The sequence below is a fragment of the Felis catus genome, chromosome B3 (assembly GCF_018350175.1).
Source record: "Felis catus isolate Fca126 chromosome B3, F.catus_Fca126_mat1.0, whole genome shotgun sequence".
Lineage (NCBI taxonomy): Eukaryota > Metazoa > Chordata > Mammalia > Carnivora > Felidae > Felis > Felis catus.
The window spans coordinates 2173755-2194853 of NC_058373.1; the positions used below are offsets into that span (position 1 = coordinate 2173755).

The window sequence follows — 21099 nt, forward strand, 5'->3', positions numbered from 1 at the left end:
TGATGACAGATGACATCTATTGAGCACCTAGTGCAAGGAGCCTGACGCCATGAAAATCCACGCGCTCACATACTTGCTGCAGCAAGGGAACAAAGCTGGTGGTATCACCATCCCCATTTTATAGACGAGAAAAGCAAGGCACAGAGAAGAGCAAAAACCTGTTCAAAACACACAGCAAGCGCGCGGTGGAATCAGGTTCTTTCCCGCGGGTGGAGAGCGAGCCAGCAGACTCCCAATCGAGTCGCAGAAGTCAGGATTCTTCCGCGACAAGGGGAAAATTTCAGCACGAGGAACGGGAACTGGTTTGGTCGAATGTTGCCAGGAGGCGTCCACAGGCAGGAGATTTTAGCCAACTCCTTCGCCCAGTTTTTCACTTTCCACGAACGCAAAGAAGCCGGGGTGGCATCCGGAAAGGCACGGCAGCAGGCCGGGGGATGGCGGGGCCTCTGCTCCGAGACCCCTAGCAAGCCTTGCTGGCTGATGCAGGCCTAACGGGACAGAGGCAGGCAGAAGTGCCGGCCCCTACTTGAGAGACAGTGGGGACCCAGGACCGCCCGGTGGAGGTTGAGATCAAGTTCAAGGTCTCGCCACAGTAAGTGTGGAGAGATGGACACGACATGGCAAACTGGAACTCCTCCTTGGAGGGCCCGTCCTCGGGGTGGGTCAGTTGTGTCGTTTAGAAAAGCGTTGCAGATCAAGGGCTCTGGCTGGCTCGAGTCACACCCCATCAGGGCCAGTCCCATGCAGCTGCTCTAGATTCCTCCCACCGAGCAGCTGTCCTGAACGCGGAGCCCTTTCCACTGGGGTTGGCAAGGCCACCGGCAAAGGCCCAAGAACAGAAGGGGTGGAGACACTTGCCAGGCAGACTTGGGCAGGAGGTCATTTCCACCTTATCCTGCGACAGACGACTGGGCCATGATCCTGGACATAACTTACGGGGCAGGTGCATGTTGGGGAAGCTGGAGTTTCTGGACAAGGTGTGAGAGGCAAATAGTGGGCATGGTTGTATAAGGTCTGGTAGGAGTCGCTGAGTCCAGACTGTGCCGGAATTTCAGACATGCTGTTGCCAAGAGGCTGGGAGTTGAGTTCAGCCCTGCTCCCTACTCCTGCTTCATGCGCCAACCAGCTCTTGAGGTCAGATAGGGGCCGAGGACGATGGGAACCGGTTGTCTGTCTCCCGCGGGGGTGGGGTGAGGAAATGAGGCTAGATAGCCCTCATCTGGGAAGTCTCAAGATGTAGGAGACACACAAAGGGAAGCTAGCAGCCACAAGGGAGGTGTCCTCTCCCACAAGTGGACCTTACGCTGTGCCAAAGGGATGTAGCACCCGTGAGTTACAAGGCACGAGTCTAACCTTCTGTGGAATGTTCTAGAATGATTGCGTTTGGAGATCACACACTGAGGAACCATCTAAAAGGATTCTTTCGAAATGTCTTTATACCTAAATCTTAACACTCTTCCAATCTGGAAGTCTGGAAAAGTCAAAACCTACTGAGAGGATTCACTACGAACTCTAGAGTTCTCTGTGTCCCCAAGTCACAAGGGGTCGGTGGTTCTCAGTGTCAGGTGTAAGGTGCCATTAAATGTTGAATTCCAAGGTGGCTTGGGTTTGTGGACTGGCTGGACGGCTGCTCACCATGAATAAAACAGTGGCATCCGGCGTGTCCACCAGCCTACGTGGGGGTCCAGATGGGTTATCTGTCGGGTTGGGTGTGGAAGAGTGATAGGAGGTCTGAGCAATATGGCGGCAGCTTGTGTTGATGTCATCTGCCTCTTCTCTTGGCATCTGAACACCATCAGCAAAGTCACTAAACTCACAAGTCAGATTTAGCATATACACATATATATATACACACATGCATATATATGTATATATTTAGCAAATGTATGCATATATACACACAGACATATATATACATAGAAATATATATACATAGAAATATATATATATATACACACACACACATACATGGATACATGTATGTGTATATATATCTACACAACCCCCTTCCCCCCTCCCCCCTCCCCCGACAAAGCAGGGCAGAAGTGAGAAAACAGAGTCAGGGACCCAGAAGCAAGAAAACAGAGTCAGGGACCCAGAAGCATTGTCACACCCAGATGCAGAAATTTTGCTTAGGGCTGATCCCTCTAAGAACTATAAATAAATAATGTGTCTTTAAATGTTCCTTCACAGAACTTTATTCTCTGCCCATGATCGTGGCAAAGTCTTCTCGGTATTGACTTACTGGACTGCTATGACATCATTGGGAGACCGATGTTTATCTTGTAATTTTGCAGAGGAGGGTACTGAGGCTTTGAGACGGAAGTGGCTTATGTTCACAGTGCGCTGGGATTGGAACCCAGCTCCATTTACATGCAGAGCCCTTCAGCTCACCTACTCCTTGCTGCTCTGTCTTCTGCAGACAGCTGTCGTAGCTTGAAGAATACGGATAGAATAAACTGTAGGATTTCTTTCCTGCATCGGAGAATCACCAGATTATCTTCATGCCTTCCGGCCACCCACTGCTGGACACATAGGTTGTCACAGACTGAGTGTTTATGTCCCCTCAAAATTCATATGCTGAAGCCCTAACCCCAGTGTGATGGGACTCGGAGGTGGGGTCTTGCAGAGATAATTAGCTATGCACGAGGCCACGAGGGTGGAGCTCCAACATAGGATTAGTGTCCTTAGAAGAAGAGACACCAGAGGTTCCCCTCCCTGCCACGTGAGGACATAGCAAGGGGACGGCCGTCTCCAAGTCAGGAGGAGGGCTCTCACCAGGAACCAAACCTGTCTGCATCTTGATCTTGAACTTCCCAGGCGCAAGAACTATGAGAAATTAATTTCAGTTGCTTGAGCCACACTACTTTGTGATAGCAGCCCAAGCTAGTAGGTAAGTTTCTATATTTGTCTTACGAACACAGCTTTATTGTTTTCAAAAAAGAAGTGTTGCAAAAAATTTAAGTTGCATGAAACAAAGGCAATAAGGAGAAACCATTCTGGATTCCACTACCCAGAGACTATCACCAAGATGGATTTGCCAGACATTTGCCCAGGCATCCTTCTGGGCTTCCATACATGGGTATCAATTTGCATAACATTTTACAGGGATCACATCCCAGTGAAACAAAGTACTGCCAGCCAGGGAACGACCAGGGGAGTTCACTCTCACACCGCTGAGGCTGCAGGTCTGAGATCAAGGTCTTAAAGGGCGGGTTCGTCCTGGAGGCTCGGAGGCGGGCATGCTTCACTCCTCTGTCTCAGCTTCTAGAGGTTTCTGACAATCCTCTGTGTCCCTGCACGGAGAACTCTGTCTCCCTCCTCACGTGGCGTATTCCCTGTGTGTTCATAGCTGAATTTCCCTTTTCTTATAGGGACACAAGTCATTGGATTAGGACCCTCCCTAATCCCGTATGACCTCACTTTAACTTGATTACATCTCCAGAGACCCTATATGTAAACAATGTCACACTCATAGAAACCAGGTAAACGTGTGTTTTTTTGGGGGGGGGGATGGCTTTCCATCCAGGACACCTGGCCATCTCTTTATGTAAATACATGTAGACACCCATTTTTTTAAAGGGCAGGATAATATTTCACGGGAGATCTATATTATAATCTCTATGGATTTACATCTAGATTATTTTATTTTATCTTTGGGCTATTTTTTAGCATCTGTGTGATATACACCCTTGTACTTGGACTTTATGATTGTGTATTCTTCTTAGAGAAAAACTACCAATAGGGTTGGTGATCCAAAGGGCTTGGACTTTTATTATCTTGACGTCTGTTGACCCCCAAGGAGGATGGTCCCAGCAATGGCTGAGTGGGGTCAGAGTCTGCAAGGGGTTCTTCTGTTACACACCAACTGGGATAGTTTCCCGAGGATTTCCAGAGCCTCACCGGAAGCCCATTTCAAGGCCACAGGAGAGGGGCGCCTGGGTGGCGCAGTCGGTTAAGCGTCCGACTTCAGCTAGGTCACGATCTCGCGGTCCGTGAGTTCGAGCCCCGCGTCGGGCTCTGGGCTGATGGCTCAGAGCCTGGAGCCTGTTTCCGATTCTGTGTCTCCCTCTCTCTCTGCCCCTCCCCCGTTCATGCTCTGTCTCTCTCTGTCCCAAAAATAAATAAACGTTGAAAAAAAAATTTTTTTGAAAAAAAGGCCACAGGAGACTTCTGGATCTGACGCATGGCAGGCATTGAAAGAGTTTTATCAAGTGAATATGGGTGTTTATGAAAAACAGCGTTTTTTCCCCAGCAAAAAACAAATAGTTTATTTGAGTGCCACACTGAGCAGAGAGAGGAGATTTCTGTGTGTTCCGCAGTGATTCTTCCTCGGATGCCAAATGCATGGGGGCTGGGGTTGGGGAGCAGGTGCTTCTGGGGTCTGTTCTGGCACTGTCGTGGCGGGGCCCGTAACCACCGTCTGCACGAATGTCTGGTCAAGGGAACAGCTCTGGCAGTAGGCTGCGCTGTGACGTTGGTTCACAAGCCTGGGGTCGGACCAGGACGGCAGCGGCCGACACCCATCGAGGGCTCTGCGCGGCTTTCAGACCAGATGGGGTCACGATCCCTGCCCCGAGGCACCCACCCAGCTTACGGGAACAGAGGAATCCGCTTATCAGACAACACCCGGTCACCTTCTGCTCCCAGACCCGGGGGGGAGGGAGTGAGCCTCGGTTTGCAGGCACGGGTGGAGGGGGCGCGTGAGTCCGGGGAGCTCAGAAGGCAGCCGCATGTAGGACCGTCACTCCAGAAGCTTGGGGACGGAACTGGAAGAACAGCAGTTCGCCTGGGACAAGCCGGAGAGGGTTTTCTGCCCGCCCTGGGTTCAGAGCGTGCTCTGAATACGAGAGGAAGAAGACAGCATCCTGGGGAAACTGAGGCTTGCCTAATGCTGAAGCGTCCACATGAGCCCTGAGTGGGCAGGTGTTCAAAGGCTGTCAGCAGATGGGAAGTTGTCGAGTCCCCGTGCAGACACTCTCAGTGTTTACTCAGCAGCTGGGTATTTTCAGGGACTAACATTTCTGTCCACGACTGGGGCAAGATGCTGGTACGGGACCGGGCCATGTCTGGTCCCAAGAGAGCTGGAAAGGAAGAATATTACGGAGCCGCTCACTGATGTAATGTGTGTTCTGAGCACCTGCTCTGTCAGGCACTGTGCTAAGGACATGCCACGGAAACAAAGACCGCTGTCCCCCCGGGGCTCACATTCGTCCAAATCGCTCGTTGCTAAGAAAACTTGCGTACATTAGGGACTGTAGAGGAAATACAAAGTTCCATGAGAGCCCAAGGTGGGGACCTGGCTTAATGCAGTCTGGGGATGCTGTCGGGGAGGTGGCCTTGGGGTCAGTCTTGATGAATGGGTAGATACTGCACAGAGAAGGTGCATCTTGAGTAAGGACATCCAAGTCGAGGAAACATCAAAGCCAGAAAAGCGTTGTGCTGGGAACCTCAAAGATTCGGACACTCTTGGAATCTAATAGGAAACGTGTTACCACAAGACTGTTGCAGTGGATAATGGCTCACGAGGCTTTTGACACGTGGCTGGCTCTCAACGTCAGTGTTCGTCATTTGGAGGGAAGATGCATTATAATTTCTAGAAGCCCTGCTCAACATCTCCCTTTGGGAACATTTGTAAACCGGGTCTCCTGTCCCGAGCCCATAGACCGTCTCACCCTGGTGTCATTGGTACAGACAGAAAGCTGTACTCAAGACCAGCCACACGAGGGCACAGTTGCCCCACGATGGACTCAAAGTCCCCCCAAGAAAGGTCAGGAAAGACCTTGTCCTCAAAAGCTCTTCTTCCCCACGACAGTGACCAAGGAGTGCATGAAACTGTCCCACCTGATTATATTAAAGCCACCGACATCTGCTGAGTGAGGTGCTTGGAGGAATTTGGGAGGAAAACTGGCTCCCATTCTCGGTCCTAATGTCTCCACCCCCCTGAAACATTCTGTCTGTGATTCCTGCCTCTGTGATACAGATCAGAGCTTCCGTTTAGGTAGGTGTGGACTAGCACCGGGCCAGTGCTCTCAGAGTATTTTCTTTGTTTATGATTACAACAAAATGCAGGCTCATACAGAACGCCTGATGTCCCCTCCCCACCAGCTACATGTATCAGGATCCTAAATGTATATAGGTTATATACTTACAGATAATACATGCATATGATTCCATATAATATTAGATATTATATTATATAACACCTATGCATGTTACATATCTAAATGTACACACACATGATACACACAAATTTATAAACTATATAGGTTTTTCCCTAGGATACACATTTTTACAAAATAGACGTCTTACATTATAAACTATTTTGCAATCCTGTTTTCGTCTAATATATGGTGAAAAGTCCCCAGATCGTTAAATAATGTTCTTTAAAAAATTTTTTTTAACGTTTATTTATTTTTGAGAGAGAGAGAGAGAGAGAGAGAGAGAGAGACAGAGAGACAGAGCCCGAAGAGGAGAGGGAGACACAGAATCTGAAACAGGCTCCAGGCTCTGAGCTGTCAGCATAGAGCCCGACACAGGGCTTGAAGTCACAAATTGTGAGATTGTGACCTGAGCTAAACTCGGTCACTTAACCGGCTGAGCCACCTGGGTGCCCCAATAATGTTCTTATATCATGATTTTTAATAGCTGCATAACTTTCCAAAACATAAATGCTCCATAATTTACTGAAACAACCCATTAGTATTGGATATTTGGGTTGTGTTTTTTTGCAAATTGTTTTTTCTATTAAAGGACACATCTCCTTGGTTTCATATGGTTGAAGTGGAATTGAGAGATACAGGCACTTAATTTTAAGGCGTTTGATATCATAATGCAAAACTGCCTTCCAGAATCATTACCGTGGTTTCCTGTCTCAACAGCTGCGGATAAAAGGGCTTCCCGGATATTCTCAGGGTATTTGTCAGATGCTGATAAACAGAAGATCCCTGTCCTGGCTGAAGTCACCGGGGCGTGGAGTTGCCAGTAATCCTTGGGTGGGTATTTGAAGGTGAGCCTCAGGAACTCAAGGAGGGCCGTGCCTGTAGCTTGGGGCTCTAACGGTTGGAGGATTCAGGGAGCCCTGGACTTGGGGTCCGAGCGTCTTGGGGCTCGAGCCACGCCATAGCCTGGCACTGGCTTTATGTTTTTGAGAAGTTCAGGTCTCCCCACTGAGCCACAGATATCACCCCAAGAGCCAGGACGATGATCCCTTTGTAGAGCATGAACTCCCCGCGGGATTTTTCCTTCGTGCTTCGAGGGCATAGAGCCCTCGTACTCAGCGTCGCTGCCATTACTATTTGTGAATTTTGCATCGAGGACACACTTCAGCTTTCAGCATCTTAGTTGGAACCTTTATAGTTAATGGAAGAAATGACGAGTTCTGGGTCTTGGCGCCTGCTCTGACAACACTAGCTGTGACCTTAGACACTTATCTTCCCCTGGCTGGGTCTTCGTTTTCCCATGAGCCAAATGAAGTTTCCCTTGAACTCGAAACTCGCAAGTCTGGCAAACAGAAAACTGCTCGGTCGCGCCCCTCCAGAAGGCAGTGTTTGCAAAACGGTAAGCAGCAGTATCTACCGGGTTTCACGCATCTTCTCATGCATCACCGGAACCACGCGAGATGGGCATTACGATTTCCTCGTATTACAGGCAGGGAGACTGAGTCACAGAGAGGTCGTGACTCGGCCCGACACTCACACAGCCCGTGAGGGGTTGGTTCTGGGAACTGAACTGAGAATGTCTGACTCCGCAGCCTGCGTCTGAAATCACAGAGCTGGCCCCAGAACCTAGAATTATCTTCCAAGCCCTTGTAAGGGCAAAGCCGGAACGAGATGATGTGTGAATAGAAGCGGTGTAGGACCTGTGGTCGCCGTGAGCTTACGCTGGGGCCATACTTTCTGTCTTCTCTCCGTTCTCCCCTCCGCCTCTCTCCCTGCATTCTGTGGTGGGTTTCAGTTCCAGCTCTGATGCGAACTTGGGAATTTCCCACAACCTCTCTGCACTTCTGTTTCCTTGTTTGTGAAAGGACACACCCTGTCTTTCCCCATCGGATGGACGACGCTGGAAAAGCGGCCGGTCTGGGCAAACGTGCGTTTGTCCTGATTCCCTCCTGGGCGCATTTACCCGGTATCTTGGAGGATTTCCTGGAACGAGCTCATTTTCTGTGCCCAAAGTGTTGGAATGGTTGCAATGCCTCCAGAATGACTGGCTTCTGGCTTGCAAAGGTCCCCTCTTTTGACGAGGAAGGCAGGCCGAGGGGCAGGGGGGGCACAGGCGAGTGGTCCCGTGGGTGGGGCGCTGAGGGCTGCGAAGAGTTTAAGCCCCCATGGGGCTCCCTGCTGTCAGTGAGGAGCCTGCTTCAGATCCTCTGTCCCCCACCCCCCCTTGCCCCTCCCTCGCTCATGGTCTCTGTCTCAGGAATATATAAACATTTTTTTTTTTAAAGGGGGAGAAAGTTTGACGTAAATTTCTGGTGACTTTAAGAGAGGAATGCTCTTGTAACCTAAATATCAGAGGCATCCCCGCTCTTTGAGATGTGGAACAGGTGGCTCGACGTCCCCCTTCCTGCCCCTGGGAAGCCCAAAGTCCTCCCCAGACTCCATGGGTCTCGGGGGACTTCTTTTCTCCCTCTGGCGCGAGCTGCTTTTCCAGAATGCTCCACCCCGTTGGGAAACTTGCTTTCTTCCCCTTCTTCTAGGCAGGACCACTTGGCTCCTTCCCTCCCCTGCTGTCACACCCAGCCCTGGGTCCACCTTGGTACTTCCAACCCCACCAGCGTGCTGCGTAGAACGGAAGGGTTTTCTACCAACAGGGTCCGCCCTCTACAGAAGCCAGGATTGTACACGGAAGGAAATTTCTTCTGCTGTCCGGACTTCAGGTTACACGCAAGTCTATCACCCAAGAGGTAGCTTGAACGGAGGGGCACTGGCCTTTGGCACAGGGGTGACGAGGAGAAGACAAGAAGAAGGAGTCCCTCGGATCCTTCCCTGTGCCAAACGCCGGGCTCTGTGCTCACGTCCGGCTGGGGAGAGTTAGAGGGGCGCTGGCGGGGGGGTCTTTTCCACAGGGGTCTGGCGCAACCAGGAGGAAAGCAGATGGAGACAAAAAGACCAGAAGACCTCTTTCTGGTCAGACACTACCTTACGCTCTTGGGACAGGACTGGAGACGCCTGATAAGACGAGGCATTAGAAAGTGATTGCGCAGTCGCCCTGCCTAGCTCACGGAAGGACGTTGTTCAGCGGGAAAACACCTGCCGATACCCCTTCGAGGAGTCTGCTCTCACTGGGCCTTCGGCAGCGTGCCTCACACGTGTGCACTTGGTCAGAGTCGTCTCCTCTGACTCAATAGCCACATTAGCAGGAGCGTCTCTGTTATCCCCGTGTCCCGAATGCTGAGCACGGAGCTCGGCACGCGACGCATCTGGGTCGGATGAACTGAACGGATTCCCCAACGCGCATTTTCCGAGGGGTGACGGTAGCCACGCGGGCTCTTTCCTCGTTCGGTTCTGCCTCTGTTCTCGCTGCCGCCACCACACTTACGTGCGCTCATCACGACGCTGTTTCCTGGCTGGGCCTCCTGCCCGCTGCCCGGCCTGTTGGCCCCAAGTCCGTGCAACAGCCTGTGGCCCCAGCAAACCCCCCACCAGCTCTACGGGCACACCTCGCTCTCCCGCACCGCGCAGATCTCGCATTTCTTATGAACTGAAGCTTTGCGGCCACGCTGTGTCAGGCAAGTCCGCGGGCTGCATTTTCCAGCAGTGTCTGCTCGCTTTGTGTCTCTGTGTTTCATTTCGGTAACTCTCGCCATATTTCCAACGTTCTCTTGACACCATTCTTATATTGGTTATGGTGGTCTGTGCTCAGTAATTGTGACTCACTGAAACCTCAGATGATGGTTAGCATTTTTTTAGCAATAAAGTATTTTTAAATTAAGGTCGGCGCGTTGTTTTTCTTAGACACCGTGCTGTTGCGTGATTGATAGACCGCAGTGCGGTGTGAACGTGACTTTTATATGCCCTGGGAAACCAAAAAATTCTTGTGACTCACTTTATTGCAACATTCGCTTTATTGCAGTGTTCTGGAAGGGACTCTACACGTCTCTGAGGTGTGCCTGGCCTCTGCCGGTGGTGGCTTTGACTTCAGGACCTTGCGGTGGCTCTCTGCCACTTATGCAAGAAAATCCCTGTCCCCCACGGTGGTGCCGGGGGCCCCTCACCATCTCCCTCCGTCCACCTTCATTGCTTCATGGTCCTCTCTGGTCCTTTAGATGTTCCCTGAGTCCCTGTTTCTGTGCTGGCTTCATCCTGCTGCCTCCCCTACCCCCACCCCCAACCCCCTCCCCTACCCCCTCTCCTCATTCTCCCCCCATCCCAACCTTTCCTTGGTTCTTTCAAGAGCATGGCCAAATCCTACCTGTTTTTCATATTATTATGTCATTTGAGCCTCACAAAATCTCTGAGTCCGTCTTAAAGTATTGGTCTTACCAGCTGATCCTTTTAAAAAGGCTTCCATGTTTGCAGGGGCGCCCGCCTGGGGGGCTCAGTCGATTGAGCGTCCAACTTCTGCTCCGGTCATGATCTTACAGTTTGTGGGTTCGAGCCCTGCGTTGGGCTCTGTGCTGACAGCTCAGAGCCTGGAGCCCGCTTCGGATTCTGTGTGTCCCTCTCTCTCTGCCCCTCCCCTGCTCATGCTCTCTCTCTCTGTCTCTCAAAAACAAATACACGTTAAAAATATTTTAAAAAGGCTTCCACGTTTTAAAAAGGCTTCCCACACGGGGCAATACTGTGTGTCATCACATCTTTGCGGGTTTATGACACCATGATGTCTGAGGTTCCAAGGCAGGCTATTATGAGGACATCCCTCCTGACCCGCATTTCCTAAACATACTGACAACAGAGCTCTTCCCCACTCTGATCTATTAACACACTGCAGAGGATCTGGGAAATGCTTCCTGGAGAGTTATCGGGGAGGTAAGCCTTAACCTGTTTTTATTGGTGAAAGAACCGAGGCTCCGAGACAGAAATGCTCACACGAGCAGAGTGAATGGTGCATCAACCCCTGATTTTCTTTACTATGCCTTGATGACTTCCGATATTTGTCATCCAGGGAGGACTCGAAAGCTTATCCTTGGGACCCCAGGACTTACTGGCTCCTAAGACTATAACTCAGTTCTCTTTCCTAATAGCTGAACTTTGTCCCACTTCTCTTTTCTAAACATGATCGCGTCCAAGTATTTCTTTGGCTTTTCTTTTCCCACCAGATGTTTCACAAGTAAGTAACAAAAGGTTCCAATTAAATTTTTCCAAGGGTCTCATCAAAGCATGAAAAGAAATAGCAGATATGTTTTCTGGTATATACCTGGTCTACGTCAAAATCATAGTAACTGGAAAGGGGAAGGAGTGATGGCCTGATTTCAAGGAGATATTTATGGCTAAATAAGAACTGAGCCAATTTTATAGTGGCCAGAAAGGCATGAGTGTATCTCTGTTTTAACCTTAGCTTTGAGGGTTTTGGAGGGTTACGAATGAAAAACGTTAAATAATTATGTAGGAAATAAGCATTTTCTAATGTTTCAAAAATGAAAGTAAACATTTGGAAAAGTAAGAAAAAAACTTGCATGTTTGTTTAGCATTTTGTTATTATTTTTTTAAATGTTTATTTTTGAGAGAGAGCAAGACAGAGTGCAAGTGTGGGGGAGGGGCAGAGAGAGAGGGAGACACAGAATCCAAAGCCGAGCTGTCAGCACAGAGCCCAGCACGGAGCTCGAACTCATGAACCACGAGATCATGACCTGAGCTGAAGTCAGACGTTTACCTGACTGAGCCACCCAGGCTCCTTAGCATTTTGTTATTATTATCTGACCTTTAAACCCATCTGTTGTAAGTTGTGAGATGCCCTGTTATGGTACTTTGTTTATCATATTAAGAATCATTGGGGGGGGGGGGTCAGTGCCCTCCTGAATGGTACCCCTGAATGGTGACATCAGAGGACTGCACACTGCTGGGGGGAGGGGAGACAGGTCTCAATGAGCCAGTCCAACCAAGGTCGCCAAACAATAGGCACCAAGTGTGTAGGGTCACGCACAGAATTGCTATCGGACATTGCCGAAAATGTCTAGCTTCCAACAAAAGATTATGAAACCTGCCAACACACAGGAAAATGTGAGTCATATTTGGGGGGAAAAGACAGGCTTTGAGAGGGTCCAGATGTTGGACTTATCAGGGAAACTCTCCAAAGTGATTAAGAATATGTTCAGGGGCACCTGGGTGACTCTGTCGGTTAAGCGTCTGACTTCAGCTCATGATCTCACGGTTTGTGAATTTAAGCCCCGTGTCAGGCTCTATGCCGACAGCTCAGAGCCTGGAGCTTGCTTGGGATTCTGTGTCTCCCTCTCTCTCTGCCCCTCCCCCACTTGCACTCACTCATACACACACTCTCTCTCTCTCTCTCAAAAGTAAATAAACGTTAAAAAAATATGTTCAAAGTACTAAGGGAAACCATATTATAGAATTTAAGGAAGGTATGACATCAATATCTCATCAAATCCATAACACTCATAAAGAAATGATAAAAAAAGAACCAGGCAGAAATTCTGGAACTGAAAAACATTGTGACCGAAATGAATTCACTGGGCAGGTGGAACAGCAGATCTGAGCTGGCATAAGAAAAAGTAAGCAGAGGGGCACCTGGGTGGCTTAGTCGCTTGAGTGTCTGACTTCAGCTCAGGTCATGATCCCATGGTTCACGAGTTCGAGCCCCATGTTGGGCTCAGTGCTGACAGCTCAGAGCCTGGAGCCTGCTCTGCTGCTTTGGATTCTGTGTCTTCTCCCTTTCTTTCTGTCCCTCACCCACTCACACACTCTCTTTCTCAAAAATAAATTAAAAGAAAGAAAAAGAGAACGTAAGCAGACTTGGAGATCAAGCAATAGAAACTGATGCAATCTGAGGGCCAGAGAGGAAAAAGAAGGAAGAACAATGAATGTGGCCGTAGAGAAATGTAGGACTTCACGAAGTGCACCCACATTGCGTAATGGGAGTCCCAGAAGAGGAGAGGTAAAAAGGAGGAGACAGAAATTCAAAGAAATAATGGCAGATCCCACATTTGATTCAAAAAGAAACCAGTCTACACACTCAGGCAGCTCAGTGCGTTCCAAGAGGGACGAATGCCCGGAGATCCCCACCCCCAGACCGCGATCAGTGACGAAAGCCAAAGACGCAGAGAGCATCTGGAAAGCAGAGGAGCCCGCACACCAACCTTAGCGATGGCACACGGACAGCCTGAAGACTGACGGCTGACTTCCCGTTGGAAACAGTGGAGGTCAGCAGGCGGTGAATGAAAGACAAAAGCGTCCCCATCGATCGCACATCCGGTCAGCTCCCTTACAGCACAGAGGGCAACCTAAGGAGGTGAGCAGAAGCTGAGAGAACGTGTGGCCAGACCCGCCTTACAAGAAACACAGCGGATGATCAGGTCGCAGTAGCAACGCCAGGCAGCGACCTGTACCTGTTATGCCCAGAATTCGCGATCCCCAAAGACCGCCCAGTCCGATGCAAAAGCAAAAGAGCCTTTATTCGAGCTAGCTCGAGCTCAATCCCCTACCTGCACCGGCGCAGTGGTGAGATGCCGGGAGAGAGAGCGAGTTTCAAACGCACAAAGGTTTTTGTAGGGGTCTAGGGGCAGTTGGTGAGGTAATGGCTGTGGCCTCGGCCGATTGGCTGGGGAAGGGTCGTGGCCTCAGCCGATTGGCTGGGGAAGGGTCGTGGCCTCAGCCGATTGGCTGGGAAAGGGCCGGAGTCCCGTTAGGCAGGTTGCCAGGCGTGTTTTGATTGGGAAATTTGATGGGTGATCAGGAGGTTACTCAAGGGGAGGAGGCGTGGTCTGAGGTTTCTGGGATTTTCCCGGAAAGGGGCCAAGTCGGGGACATAGTCACTCAAGGTGGAGGACACGGAACAAGATGGAGTCGGCCGAGGTAGGTCCGCTCTTTCATACCCACGCGCGATAGCAGGGAGCACCAGCGACAAGGATTGCGTCCATCATCACCCAGTTGTGTCCGTGGCCCAGGTCTTCTCCTGACTCATTTAATTTTTTTTTAACGTTTTATTTATTTATTTTTGAGACAGGGAGAGACAGACCATGAACAGGGGAGGGTCAGAGAGAGGGAGACACAGAATCTGAAACAGGCTCCAGGCTCTGAGCCGTCAGCCCAGAGCCCGACGCGGGGCTCGAACTCACGGACCGCGAGACCATGACCTGAGCCGAAGTCGGACGCTCAACCGACCCAGGCATCCCTCCTGGCTCATTTAAAAAGCAGTTTCACAAACAGGATGTACATAGTGTATTGTTGCACCCATAACGTGCAGAGACGCAGCATATTCGACCAGAGCGGCGCCCCAGAGGCGGGGGGTGGGGGGGTGGGGGGGGCACAGCTGCACTGGGGTAAGTTCTTACCAAAATAACCGACTCATTACAACTTCATTAAGTTACATGGAGACGGGGGGGGGGGGGGGAGGGGGGGCTGGGTGGCTCAGTCGGTTGAGCCTCTGACTTCGGCTCAGGTCACCATCTTTGAAAACGTTGGTTCCAGTCTATTCTAGCTTTATCAGGAATTCTTGCAAACCACAGGCTTGTCGGTCACTTGGAGACTGGGGAGGGGGGAGGCAGGGATGCCGTGAAGCCCAGGGAGCGCTGTCCTGGCTCAGAACCGCGTGAACGGAAATAGGCTAACATGACACGTTTCCTACTTCTGAGGCAGTGACGTTGTAATTCTGCCTTCCCGCTTCGATGTTATTTGGGTTCCAAATTTCTGCACTGAGGATGCATCTTTTGAGGGTCAAGGGTCAAGGTCACTCTGCTGCTGCTGCTGCTGCCACAAGACAGGCGGCAGGGGCGGGGGGGGGGGGGGGGTGGGTTTCCATCCAAAAGCTCCTCTTTGTGTCAACGAGTGACAGGTCCTTTACCTGCGCTGGGTTTTCCCTTCAGATTCGAAAAGTTAAAGGAAAAGGAAAATGATGTGGAAAAGGTGGGGGTTTGGAGCCAACGGCCAAGAAAGAATTCTTGAACTGTCTTTGGTGCAAAAAGGCGACTTTATGAAAGCAAGGGGACAGGACTGGCGGGCGGGAGAGCTGCACTGGGGTGGTGAAGAGTGGCTCCTCGTATACTATGCAGTTGGGGAGGTGAAGGCCTAAGGGAAGCCTCCAGAAGGACTTTGACGTGCTAACGAGGACGGGGAAGATGCCAGGGGCCCTGCTGTTGTCAAGCTGAGGCTGGTTTCCCTCTCTTGAGAAGTTAACACTAGGACCGCAGGGGCTTGGGGGTGGGGTGGGGTGGGGTAGGTTCTACGTATTTGCCTCAAGTATCTCAAGGGCCTGCAGGTTTCTCAACGGCCTATAGGTTTCTGGAGCTTAGGCTTTGGGCAAAGTTGCCTTTTTCTTGTAATTTACCAAGACCTATGTAAACTGATGGGGACTCAGGTTCCCCAGGGCTGTGATCTCTATCAGTTAACCCTTTGTTTGCTTTTTTTTCCTTTCCTTTGCCCTGGGGCATCCGTGAGTGTCTGAGGAATGTCACAATGCCCCCCTGAGGAATGGGGGTGCGGTGGGGTGTCAGCTTGCTTTCTGTTCCCTCATCCAAGGGAGAGGACTAGGGGACAGACAGGGCCTTGAGGAGAGACTGATTATACACTTGGGAGTTGGGGGAGGTAAACACAGGGTGAAGCGTCCAGAAGGACTTTCATATGCTAAGAAGGACTCACAGGGTCCAGGAGGCCTGGCTATTGTCAAGCTAAGGCTGTTCTCCCCTGTGGCAAAGCATTAGCATTAGGACAGCGGAGAGTTCCAGAAGGAAAATCCTCCTCTGCCCGCCTCAAGTATTTGTCAGCGGGCTGCAGGTTATAAGGCAATTTGATTTCATCTACATTTCCTTCTGCCTTTGGTCCCCACATCAGAAAATGGTTTCGTATTTATTTTCAAGATCTTGATCTCTACGCCCAAGGTGGGGCTGGAACTCACGACCCTGAGATCAAGAGCCCCACCCTTCCCGGACTGAGCCTGCCCAGAGCCGCAGAAGGAAAAGGTTTGACGTGTTTAACTCTACGAGGCCTGCCCGCTGGAGTTTCTCCTCCCCCCTGCTCTGCAGCCCAGCTCGGGTAGATCTCCCCTGGGGGGTGGAAGACGCAGGGGGTGGGGAGGGCGACCCCTCTAACCCTCACCTACCCCCACCCTTCCTTTGCCCACGCCTCCAACCCTCACTCCTCCCCGCCCCTGGCTCCTGTGCTGTCACCGATTGGCCAGCAGGCCCCGAGCCTGGCCAATCGCGGGGGGGGGGGGCGGTTGCCATGACTATGAGGCACGCTAACACCGCCAGTGTCCGGTGTCAGGGGCCGACAGAGGAGAGGGCGCCATGGCACAGAACCTGTATGGTCCTGGAGTGCGGATGGGCAACTGGAACGAGGACATCTACCTGGAGGAGGTACGTCCCGGGGGGCCCCCCTCCCCGCCCCAAGTCCAGCGTCCCGGGCTCCTTCCTCATCCCGCAGGCGCCCAGTACCCCTCACCCCGCGCATCTCCGAACGCCCAGAAAGTTCACCTGCCGCCCACTTACCCGGTCACACGTCCCGAACTCGGTGCCTCCGGGTTAGTCCAGAGCCCATCACGCTCCCTCCGTCCTTACAGACTCAGGGGCTCCAGAAGCCGCCGTCCAGGCGGGGAGGGGGCTCTACGTGGACGCACTGCCCCCTGGCACTCCCCCACCCGTCACACACTGCCTCCTAGGTGTCCCCGTGGTGTCCCTGTCACTGACACTGGCTCAGAAGAGGCCCTGGGCCATCACGTGTCCATCTAGCTGTATGTGTGTATGGGGGGGGGGGGATTGGGGGGGGGCTTTCAGCGACAATCACCGACCAACCTGCTGAGACCTCAGCGGGGGACACACGGCCTCCAAAGGTTACTCAGGACTGTCTCTGGCTGGAGTCCTTCAAGGTGATGCTGCTTTTTCTTTTCTTTCTTTCTGTTTTGTGCTTTTCTCATTTTTTTCAAACATCCTACAATGAAGCAACAATATTTTAAAAATGCTAAGAGAATTTCCACCCTTCCCCATTATGCTCACATTTCTTTTGGTCAAATTTTGCTCTTTCTACTTGATGTGCTTCTGACCTACCGGCCACCAGCATCTGTATGGTTCAGGCCTGTTGTCCTTCTGGGTCACGTTCTCTCCCTCTTTCACCAGGAGCTCATGAAGGACTTCTTGGAGAAGAGAGATAAAGGACAGCTTCTGATACAGAGAAACAGAAGACTCAAAGAGAATCTCTTGAGACCAGTAATTTTATTTTATTTTGTTAAAAAATTTTTTTTTTTTATATTTAAAAAAAATTTTTTTTTTCAACTTTTTAAATTTATTTTTGGGACAGAGAGAGAGAGAGCATGAACGGGGGAGGGGCAGAGAGAGAGGGAGACACAGAATCGGAAGCAGGCTCCAGGCTCTGAGCCATCAGCCCAGAGCCTGACGCGGGGCTCGAACTCACAGACCGCGAGATCGTGACCTGGCTGAAGTCGGACGCTTAACCGACTGCGCCACCCAGGCGCCCCTAAAAATTTTTTAAAAATATAATTTGTCATCAGGTCGGCTAGCCTACAGTGCATAAAGTGTGCTCTTGGTTTTGGGGGTAGATTCCTGTGGTTCATCGCTTGCATACAAACACCCAGTGCTCATCCCAACAGGTGCCCTCCTCAAGGCCCATCCCCCATATTCCCTGCCCCGCCCCCAATCAGCCCTCAGTTTGTTCTCCGTGTTTAAGAGTCTCTTATTGGGGCGCCTGGGTGGCTTAGTTGGTTAAATGTCCGACTTCGGCTCAGGTCATGATCTCACCGATCGTGAGTTCAAGCCCCACATCGGACTCTGTGCTGACAGCTCGGAGCCTGGAGCCTGCTTTGGATTCTGTGTCTCCCTTTCCGTCTGCACCTCCCCCTTTTATGTTCTGTCTCTCTCTCTCTAAAATAATTAAAACATTAAAAAAAAAAAACAAAAAAACGATGGTGGGGCACCTGGGTGGCTTGGTCAGTTAAGCGTCTGACTTCGGCTCAGGTCATGATCTCACCGATCGTGAGTTCGAGCCCGGCGTTTGGGCTCTGGGCTGACAGCTCGGAGCCTGGAGCCTGCTTCGGATTCTGTGTCTCCCTTTCTCTCTCTGCTCCTTCCCCACTCGCACTCTGTCGCTCTCTCTCTCAAAAATAAATAAACAATTAAAAAAAAGTCTCTTACTGAGACTGATAATTTTAAACTCAAGCACTGTTTTCAAAATTCTACTGAATTAAGTGTGAGTCAGGCAAGCAAACGTTCCATAAATGAATTATCATTTGGAAGATACCAGGTGGTGTTTTTTCCTTTAGATCTGAAAACCACCATGTTTAAAATTCCCTAAGATTTTAGGAACAGAGGAGAAAGCTGCCCTTAATTATGTTTACCCTCGTTTTCCGAGTGAAGAAATGAACGCATCAGTGCAGGAATATGTAAAACACCCTTTGGTTGGTGCTGAAGGCATTTCCAGTGAGTTTGAATCCATTAGTGGTGGAGTCAGCCTGAGTGGTTTTTCATCGGCTTTTTCTACCTCACTGGGGATTTGGGGGGGGGGGGGACTTTGGCGACGTGGGAGGGAAAGGAAGGAAATGGAAAACTCGAGGGAGCCAGAGTGGTTATTACCTAAGTGGTCCGAGTGGTGTTACCGCCAACGAAATGGGTCCTAGACAGTGAAGGAAGGAAGGTGCACGTGGCAGTGAGGTGAGTCTGAAAAACTCCCATTTTCCGTTGTAGATGCAGCTTTCGGTGTCGGAGGATGGGTACGTTCGCTGTGGCGACAAGGTGATGCTCGTGAACCCCGCCCACGCGGAGGTGGAGGCCCACCTGTTTCTGGGCGGGGACCTGAGCCTGGGCGCGACTCCCGATGAAATTAAAGCGCATCTGAGCGATGAGTTAGAGGTGCCGTGCGGCCTGAGCGCAGCTCAAACCAGGATCCCGGTTGGCAGAAACACTTTCACCATTTTGAGGTAGAGACGCTCCCGTTGTCCGCGCGTTTTTGCCATAAATGTGTTTGCGCGCAGAGCTTCAGGGTGCCTGGAGGCCAAGGCGGTGGGAACCTTCTCTGGGATTCCCGCCTTGCTGTCCCCCCCCCCCCCCCCCCCCCCGAGGACGCCGCTGGGGCCCTTTTTACACACCCTTCACCTTAAACCTCAGGGCAACTGCTAATTCGTGTTCGCTTATAAAGGCTTCCTTCCGAGGTATTGGATCCAGAGAACTAAATTCACACTCTGCCTGGACTGGGTTTTGCTAACAGCTTCTCGGGGTGCTCGGAGCTCATTATGGGTGTTTCTGTGGCTTTTAATCACTCTGTTGCTTTTACAGCGAAACTAGATAGCTCGGTGCCAGGGGAGTTGCTCTTTTTAATGAACTGTTTACCAAAAATGTGCCTGAGGTTTTGAAAATGAGCGATTAAGTCCTCAGAGAGCAGATCCGTGATTACAGTAGGAAAGCCTTGCCCTCACTTTGCTCGTGAAATAAGGATAGCAATGTTTCTATTATGAAAACGTAGCCCGACCTCTTAGTCTCCAGATTTCTTTTGAATACCGGTAATTCATTCATGCTGAGACAACCAAACGCCGAGCACAAGTTCCGCGTCCCGGAGGGTCGAGGGGGAAGGCTGTGTTAGGTGTGTTCAAAATCAACGTGTCACCCTGGATCTTTCTAAAGTTGTCCGCGCACCTGACCAGAACTCCGCAGGGCAGGGCAGGGCAGCGTGACGTGCTCTGGGCCCACAGATAAAGGGGCGTTGTGCGTTCTGGCTGTGGCGGGACGCAGGGACAGGGTGCCAGCCGGATCTGAGGGCCAACAGAAACGGCCGTCTCGAAAGTGTGGACACGCATTAGCGAGAACGTGGTTATAAGCAGTTGCACGCGCCAGAACTAGAACGTGGCAGGGACCGCACTGCAGAGACTTGACGCGATGCTTATTCTTGACGCGCAGGGCAGACGGAAACGCCACGGGTCAAGTCCTCAGATACGGACAGGACTTCTGCCTCGCGACCACGGGAGGGTTTGAAGACAAAATGGTGAGTCGCGGCCGCCGGCTGAAGGGGACAGGGAACGCTGCAGGCGTCTCTGGCTTCGTCCCGGTCTCAGCCTGGAGCTGTGCACACGCGGTGTCGGTGTCGGGGGTCACTTCTTGCCTTGTCGCTTTTCCAATTACGAAGCGAATACCCTCAGGCGCTAAGGAGGAAGGGAGAAAACCCTCCTTTGCTACGCAGCTGACGCAAAACCAAAAATTACCCCGCTCCAGTTAATGATTGGATTAATCAATAATCATCTGACACCTGTCAAGGTCACCAAGGCCAGCAAGGCGTATTATCTGATCACTTTTTTTTTCCTTTTTTTTTTTTTTAAACTTGACTTTTCTCTTTCCCCTGGGGATTAGAACCAGCTACATGTGGGTTTAACTCCAGCTGAAATGTCGATCTATGGGGTGGGGCTTTGGGTAAAGTTGTTGACCTTTCTTGAGTCTTTGTCGTCTATAACGCGGGATTGTTGCACCTTGCTACATGCTTAAGTGCCTCACTTGTGTGAACTCACTTCGATATCCAAACAAGTCTGTGAGCTAGGGACCGTTTTACGCCCATTTTACTGATGGGGACACCGAGACACAAGGTCAGGTGATTTTGCCCCGGGTCGCTCAGCCGTTAAGCGGCGGACTGGGTACTCCGCACCGTCTCTCCCCGAATCACAGCTTCCATCACTGTATCGTGTAGCATCATTGCCTCTTGTGCTACCAAGAAAAATCAGCGTTGCCAGTCGAACCCCTACACCGCAGATGGTCAGCTGCAGCCTGATTTGAAACGTAGAAAGTAGAGAAAATACCAAATCGTTGAAGGAGGGGAGTAAGTCACAGTTGTCCTATGCAGAGATTAACATTCCCAACATTTTGGCTTACTTTCTTTTATAGTCTGTTCTCTCCCTCTCTCCCTCCCTCCCTCCTTTGTTCCCTACCTCTGTCTCCTCCACTCTCTCCTTAACTCTCCCAACTCCTTTGTCTCCTATGAATTATCTCTTTTCCGCCTG

The 21099-nt window shown here is 51.0% G+C and overlaps 1 protein-coding gene and 1 long non-coding RNA gene across 7 annotated transcripts in view; one reads left to right on the forward strand and one right to left on the reverse strand.

The window, feature by feature from the left end:
* Positions 1–4243: 4243 nt before the first annotated feature.
* Positions 4244–13662, reverse strand: LOC111560772. The gene is made up of 3 exons (XR_002742755.2): positions 13601–13662; positions 13256–13399; positions 4244–5084 (listed from the first exon to the last, which is right to left on the reverse strand). It is a non-coding gene; the product is annotated as an uncharacterized LOC111560772 (long non-coding RNA).
* A 169-nt stretch (positions 13663–13831) lies between these two features.
* CFAP161 (cilia and flagella associated protein 161) overlaps positions 13832–21099 on the forward strand; it is a 31942-nt gene continuing 24674 nt past the window's right edge. For 4 of the 6 annotated variants that reach the window (XM_045058722.1, XM_045058723.1, XR_006598779.1 and 1 more), the window contains exons 1-6: positions 13836–13970; positions 15971–16145; positions 16377–16468; positions 17225–17314; positions 18806–19038; positions 20012–20096. In XM_045058722.1, coding sequence (XP_044914657.1) covers positions 16400–16468; positions 17225–17314; positions 18806–19038; positions 20012–20096 — 477 coding nt within the window. In that variant the 5' untranslated portion in view covers positions 13836–13970; positions 15971–16145; positions 16377–16399. Of the gene's footprint in view, positions 13971–15970; positions 16146–16376; positions 16469–17224; positions 17315–18805; positions 19039–20011; positions 20097–21099 lie in introns of all 6 variants that reach the window. The other 2 variants (XM_045058724.1, XM_023254814.2) reach the window with 2 other exon arrangements.